Below are 12893 nucleotides of genomic sequence, written 5' to 3' on the forward strand. Positions count from 1 at the left end.
GGTTTCATGTCAGTATTGCCACTCTCTTGGGCAAGTTACTTAATTTCTCTCAATTTCAGCTTCCCAGTCTGAGAAATGGGTGTAGTACTTTATAGGGTTGTCGTAAGAACTGAACAGAGCAACAGAGGTAGCCACGTTTGGCTAAGATCCTGACACTCGCTAGATGTTGAAGGTTTTAGTTGAGTTTTAGTTGAAAATTCCTCAACTCTTTTACTTCTAGGTGCTAATTCCAGCTGGAATACCAGATCCTCTAATGTTCACAAATAATTAAACATTAATTCTGTCTGGGGCCAATGCACATAATAATAAAGCCTTGGGAAACTTTCAAATGGAGAACTGCAAGGGTGATAAACTCAGGACTAAAAACACTGCTTCCTACACAGGCTCAGATGCCTTTATTTGCTAGATGTACATCATGGAGGTCACTTTTGCATGTATATGTACTTGGTAAAGAACCAAAACAACTCAATTATGTTTTATCCGTATTAAACTTTGTTGAAAAGGGCAATACCTGCTAATGATGAATATAAGCTTTTATTAGATTTAGTCAAAATTAGTTTGAATTAACTCTGTTCAGTTGTGAATAAAGAGAAAAGTTTTTATTTTTAAATTTAAGTGGATTTAAAATATCGTTGTATGTATGAGCAAATCCAGAAATACAGGAGCTTTCTTTCTTTTTCTCCCTCTGTCCCTACCTCCTTCTCTGTCTCTCTCTCTCCCTCTACACACACACACACACACACACACACACACACACACACGCACACGCACATGCAAAATCCATCAACATCAAATTTATCATAATCTGCTAAGGATGCTTCTATGACCTGACATAATGGTTGACTGCCAAGCAATTTATCTGGTAGCCCCATGACCATTGTGGAAAATTAAAATTTACAGGAAATATTCATGGTCTGTTAACTTCATTTTAACAACAAACCAGGCTATGATCACTTTAATGAATCAGTAACCAGTGAATGCCTTATCCAACCAGCCATCAACCTGGCTAGAACTCAAGTTAAAGAATATTTGAGCCCTACTGTGTGCTAGGCACTGTGCTGAATCACTCCACTTGGTGAGTTACATTTAGTGGGAAGATAAAAAAAACATGAAAGAAACTAAGTTGCTGCTCAAAATGTGTTAAGTGTCATCGAAGAAATATAAACATGTATAAAGGAGACCAAACAAAAATTCCATAATGGAAATTATAAAAAATAAGTTTTAGCCCAGCACTGTCCAATAGAAATATAATGCAAACCATATAATTTTTAATTCTTTGGTAGCCACATTAAAAAAAGTAAAAAGAAGCACATGAGATTAATTTTGTGACGACACACACAAAGTATTTTTATTTCAACAGGACATCAATATATGAATTATTAATGAAATATTTTCTATATTTTTATGTGTGTTTTACTAAGTTTTTGAAATCCTGTGTGTATATTAATCCCACTTCCACCTCAATTTGGACAGTATAGTCTCAGCAAAAATATTTGATCTGTATTTTGATTTAAATTTACAGTTGAAAAGGTAGATTCATGTACCAAGCTGTTCCCATAATTGGATCAAGTCACAGTTTTTAAGTTTAAATTAGTTAAATCTAAATAAAAGGTTAAAATCCAGTTTCTCAGTTGCACTAGCCACGTGTCAAACGCTCGGGAGCCGCGTGCAGTTAGGGGCCGCCCTGCTGGCGGCGCGGGCAGAGCTGCCTGCGGGGGAACTCGCCAGGCACCTGCCGCCTTAGGCACCTGCCGCCTTAGGCCGTAACCGGGCAGTGCCCTGGGGCGAGGAGGAAGGGGGTGTCACCAGAGGACAGGGAAGGGTCCAACCATGGCTCAGGAGAGGCCTATGTGCGACTGGGGTTGCAGAATGTGGGCATAAATTCTGCTGTTCATCTCACCATGAATTTTTGAGTATTTAGCTTCTGGACATCTTCGAGCCCCTGTATTCAAATTTCTCTCCCATACACTAGCCAATGCAAGTTTTAGTTATTGAATACAACTGTTGGTTATTTTAAAAGGGGGGGGATTAAACAGATATAAATTTCTGAGAAGAGGCATGTGGTTGGATTTGGATAAGGGCTGTGGAGTAATGGATTTTAAACGAGGTGGAGGGCTGCTGGTGGTTCCCCAAGACAAACCAGGGAGTGGGATGGTGCAAGGGACGCTCCCCTGCGTTTCTGTAGGGGGGTGACGTGGAGCAGTGCTGGGGATCAGTATCAAATTTCTGGTCCAGCTTCTGGGGATGCAGCTTGGCACCTAAGGGTTCTCAAAGTGATGCAAATGACTAGTACACGGAGTAAAACAACTTCAATCCTAATACCGTGAGACTCCTCAGCACCTATTTGCGTAAGTGGCATGAGAGAGGCACGCAGTTCTTGGCCGCCGGGAGACCTCTAATAAACATACATCCAGGACTCTGAGGGATATTTAGCAACTGCCATAGATCACCCTCAGGTGTGACTGACATTCACGACACAATCAAAGCCGAGTCCTGGCTGAGTGGCTTTCACGACTTGGTCTAATGATCTATGTTGATTCTTTACAAAAAGCTCATGGTCCAATTACATATTTCTTCCATTCTGGGTTAAAGACGTCTTGCTAAAGCCCCATTCTACCAATTTATAGGGGATATAAAAAAAGGATTTTCAGTAAAATGTGCTTTCATTGGTCTTGATGAAAAGGGTTTGTGATGAAAGCAGAATCTCTAATAAGCATTTCATAAATGACTTGTCTTTCAAACTTAATATAAAACAGAATAAAATACGTCTCCCAAGACCTTCTTGCTTCCTCACAGATTTAAAGTCCCCTGCCCTCAATCAATCGGTCCAAGAACTCAAAACTCTCTAAAGATACAATAAAATATTTATCAGTGAAAGCTGGTAAAACTGAGAAATTATTTATGGCCCAAATTTTGAAAGAGCCACACTTTGCAGGGGGAATGAAAGAGCACGTGCTGGGAACCACACACTTTTGCCGGGGTGCACACTCCCTGGAATTCAGACCCGGGAAGGAAATCACAGGTTTGAGGAAGCACGTCCACGACTGGCTGTTTTATCCCCTTTTCAGAAACATTCAGATAGGATGGAAAAGCAGCCCCCAAATTCTAGTAATTTAGCTGCTTACCAACAAATTTATTTGGCAGATAGATGAATTATGCATCAGTCAAAACTGTATCTAATCCCTAGAGCTGCCTGCATGGCCTTTCTGTAAACACACAATTCTAGGTGGCACAACCCTTAACTGGGAAGCCCCCCCGAGGGCTAATGCCCAGCAGCACCTTGCTTTTGATGTCTTTACCCTTTAGTAAAAGGCCTCTTTTTAAAAAAAAAAAAAAAAAAAGGAAGGAAGGAAGGAAGGAAGGAAGGAAGGAAGGAAGGAAGGAAGGAAGGAAGGAAGGAAGGAAGGAAGGAAGGAAGGAAGGAAGGAAGAGATACTTAATTTCCATTCACCCTCTTGAAGTACAACACGGAAAAAGCACTTTTGTGCATTCATGCCAACTCTTGTATTGTTCCAGATAATTTCACAGTTAGCTAAACTTAATTTTTTCTAGCATTGTATTATGAAATTCCTAAACACATAAGAAAGCAGAAAGAAGTTCACAGGGATCCACCATCCTCCCATGGCCTGGGTGCTACCATTACCGATTTCCTAGACTTGTTTTTATCATATGCCTGTTCGCTGATCCAGCATCTCTCACTCCAAATTATTTTTTGGTGTGTTTCAAGAAATTAAACTTAATTTTAATGCTGCTTTAAAGAGAGCAATTGGCAGCAAGGATATTTCGTGGCGTGGAAGAGAACCCTCAGGTTGCATGTCCAGCCCCGAGGAGCCCCGAGCCTGCTGGTTGAGAACAGACTGAAGCCTCAATGGGCTTCCACAAAGCTTGTCTCTGCTGCTCAGGGACTGTGTGGCTTTGACAGGCCACTTCATCCCCCTGAGTCTCATCCCTCTCATGTAGCACATTGGAAGATAATCCCCATGTAGTTGCTATTATGAGAATTCAACATAAAAGATGAAAAATGCTCATGATTTAGACTACTGGACAAAAAATGAATTTGTGATGATTTTCCCCACTATGTAATCTTATGAGATCAAGGACTATGCCTGTTTCCCTTTGTCATTAAATCCCCAGCCTCTAGCACAGTGCCTTGTAAGTAGCAGATGCTGAATGTATGCTTGTTGACATGAATTGGGTTGAATTCAGAGATTTCCCCTCCTGGGATGCAGCAAGCACTTATTAACAGAGAGAGGCAAGTACAGTGGGCTTCAAAGGCAGGAGACACAACTAAGGTAGTTCAGGAAATGGGAAGGGAGCAGGGAAAAGACAAAGAAAAAACAGCCTGCAAAGAAAAGTATTTATATTGAGTTTGAGATGGAGCAGAAGTGTCCTCTCCTGTCCTGTGGACCTTACCTTTTCAGGGCACATGACAGACTTCTAGCTGCCATGGGGCTTGTTGCCTACACGCTCACCTCCAAGCCTCAGAAAGGCTGTTGTGCTGTGTACAGAGCACAGGGCAGGCCGAAAGTACTGAAGAATTCGGCCTGGCCGGTGTGGCTCAGTGGTTGAGCATCCACTTAGGATCCAGGAGATGGCAGTTCGATTCCTGGTCAGGGCATATGTCTGGGTTGCAGGCTCGATCCCCAGTCGGGGGCGTGCAGGAGGCAGCGGATCAATGACACTCTCATCATTGATGTTTCTATCTCTCTCTCTCTCTCTCCCCCTCTCCCTTCCTCTCTCTGAAATCAATAAAGAAAATACTGAAGAATTCATACCAACAACTGGTGGGGTTGGCTTATAAATATTCCAGCTCCCTTCCTTGTGGAGTGGCTAACCCTGACAGTGTGCTTATACCATTCCCCAGTGTTTCTCCATGGGATCACAATCCAGTCACTCAGAGTGGTGGCTGTCTTGATAAACAGGCCTCCCAAGTGGCTGATTCCCTTCCCTATCTCTCTTCATCACTCCCTTACCAGTATTCTCTTTTCATCCTAAATAAACTACCTGCTTTTGAATCCCTGTCTCAAGAAACTCCAAGTAAGGCAGATGTCTTTATACTTTTATAACCACAAAAACTCTTCAAACGGCATTCTACGCTGAAGTCCAATCTAGAGCTGCCCTGGCTCAGGCGGTCTGGGTGCATGGGGATGACATGTGGAGGGAGAGCCTTGCCTCTCTGGTCTCCTTTCCCCTCTCCCCACCTCCCCAGCACTCACTGAACACACCTATAAGCTCTCGGAGCTCTGCAGAGCAATGCTTGTCAGCAACCAGTGGAGTTGATGATGATAAAAGATATAAAGAAAATAATAAGATGAATGAATAAATGCAAGAGAGCACAAAAAGAAAAATTTCCTTCAAAGGCATAAAAAGCATGGAAAAACAAGTCGTTTTTGGAAGGCAGTGCAGTTATTCTGCAAAAACCATCTGGAGTTTTGAGAGGCTTTCACACATTACAAAGCTAGTAGACTATCACATTTAGAAAAACAGTCGCTTTGTAGAGAATCCAGGTTAAGAGCCCATGTGGGCAGTACGTAAAGCACTAAGGAGGGATAAATCCTCAGCTTGGAAACAAAATTTTGTTAAGAAACAATGCAGAAGAATGTCTCTAGTTAGCTGTACACATATTGACCCATTACATATCTCAAGGAGAGAGGCTTGTAAAAATTATCCAGATATACTCAGGGGGATGAACATATATAATGGGGATTGACTCATTACATATCTCAAGGAGAGAGGCTTATAAAACTATCCAAATATACTCAGTGGGGAAGAAGGAAGCTTTAGAATGATCATGTAATTTATTGTCCATATCTAGACATGTTTAAAAGAAAAGGTGATGCTAATAATAATTATGCCACGACAACCAACTTTCAAAGCAACTGAGATGTATGATCACCTTTGTTATAACCTAATTAATGGAACTGAAACACCAATATTGAAAGTATTATATATTAGTGGTAGACAGGAGAGGAGAACATATTATAGATCAGACCTCCATAAACTTGAGTGTGCAGCAGAAGCGCCTGAAAGGCATGCCCAAGTAGATCCCTGGCCTCATTCCAAGAGTTTCTGGCTCAGTGGTTCTGGGGTGGGACCCAGGAATATGCATTTCTACGAAGCAGTCAGGTGATGCTGATGCTGCTGGTTCACACTCTTGAAGCAGGACCAGCTTAGATCCCGGTTCTCAGCCTTGGCTGTACATCAAAATTACGAGATTAAAAAAACACAAAAACTGACACGCGATCCTCAGCCCCTGACCAACTGAATCAATTTCTGAGGGTGGAGATGGGTGATTCTGATGCACAGTGAGGGTTGAGAACACCGGGCTGAAAGAACAGGAACACAACTTGATTCTTTGAAATTGTCTGGGGGCAGGGCCTTCCAGACTTGAGGACTCTGGTCCTTTGGCCATTGCCATTCTTGGCTTCAGGGAAAATTATGCAAAGCCATCATAGTGGCTGGGGCTGTCCAAAGGGGCAGGGGTCATCAGTCCCACCCCTGTCCATTCGGAACAGTTCTGCTTCCCTTCACGTCATATCCTGTATGCCTGCCAAGGTTTTGCTTAAGAAGAGACATCAGGCATGGTGGTGGTCTAATCATAAATATGGTGATATGAGGACAGTGGAGAATCCGTGCTTCTAATTTCTAATAAAAGTAGATTTCTAGTTGTCTAAATCACCCTCACATCTCCTCCAGTTCACTATAAAACCCTCTCCTTAGCTCATCTCTACGTGTCACCTTTCCCTGCCACTTAACTCTGCTCCCGACAAATCATTCCCTATAGGGCGGCCAGAAGATTCTTTCAAAACACACACACACACACACACACACACACACACACACACACACGCGGAAGACCTTACAGTGGTTTCCTGCTGCAGGCAAGATGAAATCCCCACCCCTCACCATGGCCTCCAGGACTTCAGTTCTTACCACTCTCTTCTTTGCTCACTGTATTGTAGCCAGCCAGGCATTTGCCCCTAAAACAGACCCCGTTCTTCCCCATCCCCAGGCCTTTCCACGAGCAGTTCTCTCTGCCAGGAATGCAGTTTTCCCAGATGTCCCCACGGCTGCCCTCTCTCATTCTTCCAGTCTCCACCCACTTGGCAGTGACTCCAACCAGCCTTTCCCAGCCAGGCCTGCTCCTGCCATGCACTCTTGGTTTTTCACAGCATTTGTTATCCCCTGCAGTTCTCTTGTTGATATACTGACCCATTGAAATCTGTCTCCTCACTAGAATACCAGCCCTATCGCAGTATCTCCCGATCCCCAGTCTCGGAGTCCAGCATATAACAGTGCTCCTTATTTATGTGATGAATGGATAAATAGTCCAGTAGCTCCTGTCATTGAGATCATTCATTCAACTAAGCACTATTGTTCAAATTGCAAGTTCACCAAACCAAACCAACCAAACAAAAACACACTGGTTAAAATTTGGCTCTCCATGCTGACGCTTCTATGGGGAGAGAATGTGTTGACCAGGTGGCACGAGCATCTCTGTTGACCTAACAGTGACTATTCCTCCTGGGAAAGCTGTGGTTTTGATTTTTGCAACAGTGTTTTCTGGATCTGGTTAGTATGATTTTGTTTCTTTGATACGGTTCCTTTGATCTTAGTTTTTAGAAAGCTGACCCAGTGCTGCTCCTAGAATAACACATTTGAAATCTAGGATCTAAATTACAAGACCAGATATCATCATACAGATGCAGTAACGGAACTCATCTCAATGGCTGCCTTGGCGTCTGTAAAATCAACCAGTCTTCTTCTCAGCCTGTGACATCCTTCGGACACAGCTTCAGCATCATTATCTACCGCATGGATCTCCCGATCATGACATTCAAAGCTGTTATTATTGGTTCTTTGCAAATTCCTTTTTTTATTGTTGTTCAATAAACTTTTGACTTTTTTTGGCAAAACAGTTTGCCCTTTTCTCATAGGGGAATCGAGGCCAATTCCAGCTGGTCACCAAGATAGTCAGTTTGTCTCATGTATGCTCATCTCTCAATAAAAATATGCTTTTGTCATTTGTCTTACCTTGCCAACGTCTCTTGGGAAAGGTTGTCTCTGATTCTCTGGAATTAAAATGGGAGATACCACAATGGACCTCTTTTGTCTCGGGACAGGAGATGTTCTTGCAAATTTAAATATATCCTAAAAGAAAAAAAAGTAAAAATCAATTGACCCCATGGAGAGGACACAGCAGTCTGCTCTGTGATAGGGCTCCTTTGTTGTGAAGGCGTACAGCTGTTTGGACATCGCTAATTTTGTTCTATCAGACCTCATTAGTGTTAGCTGGTACGTCCTTAGAATTATACTAAAGCTGACATTGTGATTCATAATGACTGCCATTAAGCTATTTAATCCCATTTTCTGAATCTCGCTATTCACAGTGTCAGTCTTGATTTATACATCTTTTAGTACCGAGCATTCGCGCTCTGCTCTTTACCTGCCAAGTGAGGAGATTACTCACCTGGTCATGAACCCACAGCACTCACTGGATTTAAAAGTGACTGTCCTCGTGGCCACCTGCAAGGTCCTTACACTCACAATGAACAGGGACGGAGGAGCAATCACAGGGTTCCGAACTGTCAGGCATTATGGAGACCTGGAGCCAATGTTTTTTCAAGGATCATTTGTTGTTATTATATTAGCGGGAGGACTGCTGTGATGGACTCCGCACGCAGTATGTCCCAAACTTCAGTCACTGGGACATCACTGTCAGGATGTCTGCCCCATCTGTAACTCACCTTTTTAATTAAATAAATGTGTGCGAAAACCCCTTTTTATCAATATTTTAAATAAAGTACCAGCATCGATTTTTATAAAATGTAGGAAAACATAAAAATAAACATATTGGAGACCGAATGGTGTTATTAAATTTGAGCTAGAAACTCCAGGGAAACAAAGCTCCCCTTTTTAAAAGGGAGATAAGAAAGGGCTAGAGGGGTGTTAAAGTGTTGTTGGCGCCAAACTGAGACTTTCTCCTTGATCTGATCAGAGGACTGAAAGAAAACTGAAAATAGACCATCATTTTCAATATATAAACCAATCTCATTTAACGCCACATACTAACTAAATTATCTTTTGTATCATCAAAAGTAAGCATCTCAAACTTTGAACAAGCGGTGCCTATCAAAATCGTGTGGCAAATGATATTAAATATCATCACTGACACATGCCCCATAAAGGTATGTGCATGTATGCACATATATAACACATACACATACATATATGTATACACATGTACAAATATATATATGCACATATGTCATAGTTTCCAAGGAAAATCTACATAAGAAAAGTCAAACAGAAAACAAGATCAGCCAAGGCTCTGGAAGTTTCCATGAATACTCTTCCTCTTGATTTTGTGGGGAGTGTAAACCGACGGTACCCTGGTGGGAAGCAGTCGGGCAATATCTATGCACGGAGAACCTTACGAATGCACATATATACCCCTTCACTCTGTAATTTCACTCCTGGGGATACCTACAAATGTTAGGTTCAAAAGAAGAATAAAACTGGATGCAGGGCGATGTTTAGCGAGACATTACTTATAGCGGGTGAAGCTGGCAAACAGCCTCCATGTTCAGCCAGAGGACAAGGTTCATTTGGGGTCCGCGAGAGGGGGATACCCTTAAGCGCCTTCCAGTGAGACAGCTGTGAGGGCCGCGGTTCTAACCACATTTTCCTGATCTGACTGCAGCCAGTCACCACCACGCGCCGCTCCGACAGTCACAATGTACTGCGAGCGTGTTGGGCAGTGCGCCGGGCGCTTCACAGGGGGCTGCTGAACCTTTACAGTAAACTTCCCGAGTAAGCCTTAGCCCCCCGAACCCACGAAGGACATCAAGTCCAGACTGGTTCTGGTGGTTGCTCCAACTCACCCGGCTAGCAGAGAGGATACGTAAAAGTCATAAGGTTTGTCTGCAGGGAACCCGTTTAGGACACACATCAAGGCAAGGTGCCCTGAGTAGAGACTCAGCGGGCAAAGGGCCCCAGGAGTGAAGGGGAACAGGTTGGTATAATACAGCTGAGGCCATTTGGCTGCCACTGCTCAGTCCCACCACACCCAGTTGAGGGCTTAGAAGTCTTCCCTCTGGCCACTCCAAAAAAGCGGCAAGGTCTGAGAGGAACAACCCTGCTCCCCTCACACTAGACACAAACCAGAACGCACCTTGGACCTGTCTTGCCACCCATCAGGGGCCTTTATGGGCCAAACTCAAACAGGCAAGACGCGGCCGGAGAACGCCTGTGCCTTCCTCTCCCTCCCTCTGCCACTCTAGTTTCGGTCTCTGCATCGGGTGATCAATGAGGGGGAAAATAGCAACCACTTTATCAAGAATCACAAGCCTCTGCCTTTATTCTCTCTCCTACTTTTATAACTTTTGGGCAGAGTTATGTGCTAAGAGGAGATATTTTCACAAGGCAAAGCACTGCAGAAGCTGGAAGCGTTCCTCTGGCTGAAGAGGCAGAGTTAAGGGAGGGCAGGGCCGGGTGAGACGCCAGCCGTCAACCCAGCCCGGTTGTGGACAGGCTTGCAGATCATGGTCAGAAGGTTTTCTTTCTACTCCTAAGATTTACTCAGCAGCCTGGTCCTGGACTCATCGGGTCTGCCAGGAGACATACTGCCATTTACTGAGTGATTATTATATATCAGGCATTGTCTAGATACATTGTGATATTATCTCATTTAATCCGTTCAACAACTGGAAAATATATAAAAGACTCATCCGAAGTCACTTAACTGTTAAGTGAGAGGTGGGAACCCAGGCATCTGTGACCCCAGAACCTCTGCTCTAAGCACAATGCTCTTTCCCTCCCCAGAGCTGCTGCTGGTGACCGTCTCTACAATGAGATCTGTGCCTGGAGACAGTTCCTTAGCCCTGGCTACGGTTGTGTACCTGGAGAATCACAACTCTGACATGAGCAGAGGTAGGCAGCAAATCTCAATCAGCCTCTGGCTAAAAGGAGCAGCTACTACCTATAGTGCAGGGCGACAGCTTAATTGTCTGCAAATTTCTGCAAATGAATGGGACCACAGAAATCAATCTCCAATTTATTCCATTCTTACAGCTGATCTCTTTGTGCTGAAAGTTGCTAGGAGGAGGGTTCTGCGCCACTCAGTTCAAATTTTGTCTGCAATCAAATGCGCGGTTCAGCCAGTTGTGCTGTACCTGAGGCGGGATTTAAAGTTTGCTCTATTACCTCCTGGGGCTGAAGTTTGCCTACTTAAGGAAGAAACAGTTAACAAACACCAAATTTTCAGAGCAAATTTAAGAGGTTGGAGAGCCAAGATACTAAGCTCCCTTCATTTCCAACCATCTATTTCCCCAATATTCTGTAGGCCAACACTGCCAAGCTGATTCATCTGCTGTAGGTTTACTGGACAGAGTCGTGCTCAAAATAAAATAGACAATGTGGAAATTGTCTGTCAGTCCCACGTATCATCTCATAGAATGAAATCAGGTGTGTGGGCCCATTTTAAAGGTGGGCCAGAGGGGCAGACGATGGCTGGTGGGTTCACTGGGTGGAGGAAGCCAGTCTGTTATTATAAATTATGCCACGTATGCTTGTCAAGGGCTGCTTGGCATGCAGCTGGAAAAAAATGGGTGCAAGCCACTGTTCCCTAGACTCCCCGCACAGGCATGCTTTTCTAGAAGTAATTGAGATAGGGTATGTGGCAAAGCAGCTGCACTTGATAAAAGCTACAGGAACTGTCAACAGGAAAATAAGACCACCCCCCTGCTAGATTTATGGCTTAAAAATCACCAGAGACCAGCTTGCTCCAACATGGTCACCTAATGGTACCCCCTAACCTCATTATAAGCTCATTGTAATACATTAGCATGCTAAACGACACACCCTGAGCTACCAGGATAGGAAACGGAACGCTCATATAAGAACCCAAAATGGCCAAGAGAGCTCCTCTAAGGAATCTCCACCCCTTTCCCTGGAACATCTTGAGTATTCCTTCCCCTTATTGAATGCCCTACCCCCCCCAATTAAGTGAACCTCAATAAAAGAAGCACATTCTGCTAAAGGGGGCCTGCTCTGTCTGTGGAGCAGCCCATGCTCTGTTTCACTGCTTCACTAATCAACTTGCTTTCACTTTGAATTCTGTGCTGGCTCACATTTGAATTCTTTCCTGTGCGAAGCCAAGAACCCACAGTGGGTTGCTGACCCTCAGGTCCCCGGACCCCCGGCATGCCTGCATCATGATCACCAGTGATATCAGAAATAATTTCTCCAATAGTGAAAGTCATCTATCAGGGGCTCTCGGGATGGCCAATCTGAAAACAAGAAACCTGGCCACGGAAGGCTCATTAGCAAAACATCTAAATGATTAACACCAAGGAAGTAATATATTTCCAATGTAATGAATATAACAGCCATTTCAGTTATGTATCTTTAGGGTGGGAAGAAAATGCCTTTGGCCAAATTAGTGGAGAAAAGAAGGTTTCATCCAGGAGTTTGCATTTATTTCCTTATCCTAACCCAAGAATATTTTTTAGATTTTAGCGAGAGAGGAAAGAGAGAGAGAGAGAAAGAGAGAGAGAACATCGATGTGAGAGAGAAGCATCACTTGGTTCCCCCCTATGCGCAACCTGACCAAAGTTGGAACACAAAACCTTTTTGATGTTCGGGACAATGCTCAAAAGGAGCCACTTGGCCAGGGCCAGGAGTTTGCAATTAAGGGTGACTCTAGAAGTTCTCTTTCCAGCATCCGGAAAGATCTTTTAAAACATCCCCCTTCCCCTCACTAATGCCACATTTACTTCCCCTGGTCAAAAGATGAAGCCTCTAATGTTACCAAGGCCTGGAAGGGCTAGCAGGCTTGGCTCTCAATAACACCTCTGTCCTCAGGAGCCCTCATTGTCTTCCTGGCTCTGCTT

General features: G+C 43.8%; 1 protein-coding gene across 1 annotated transcript in view; it reads right to left on the minus strand.

Moving 5' to 3' along the window:
* The window catches only part of CDH13 (cadherin 13), an 897713-nt gene that overhangs the window by 486392 nt on the left and 398428 nt on the right, over positions 1-12893 (minus strand). Inside the window, exon 4 of the mRNA XM_016197002.2 lies at positions 8035-8151. Within this exon, the coding sequence (XP_016052488.1) occupies positions 8035-8151 (117 nt within the window). The remainder of the gene's footprint in view (positions 1-8034; positions 8152-12893) is intronic.

The sequence above is a fragment of the Miniopterus natalensis genome, chromosome 18, assembly GCF_054644295.1.
Source record: "Miniopterus natalensis isolate mMinNat1 chromosome 18, mMinNat1.hap1, whole genome shotgun sequence".
NCBI lineage: Eukaryota > Metazoa > Chordata > Mammalia > Chiroptera > Miniopteridae > Miniopterus > Miniopterus natalensis.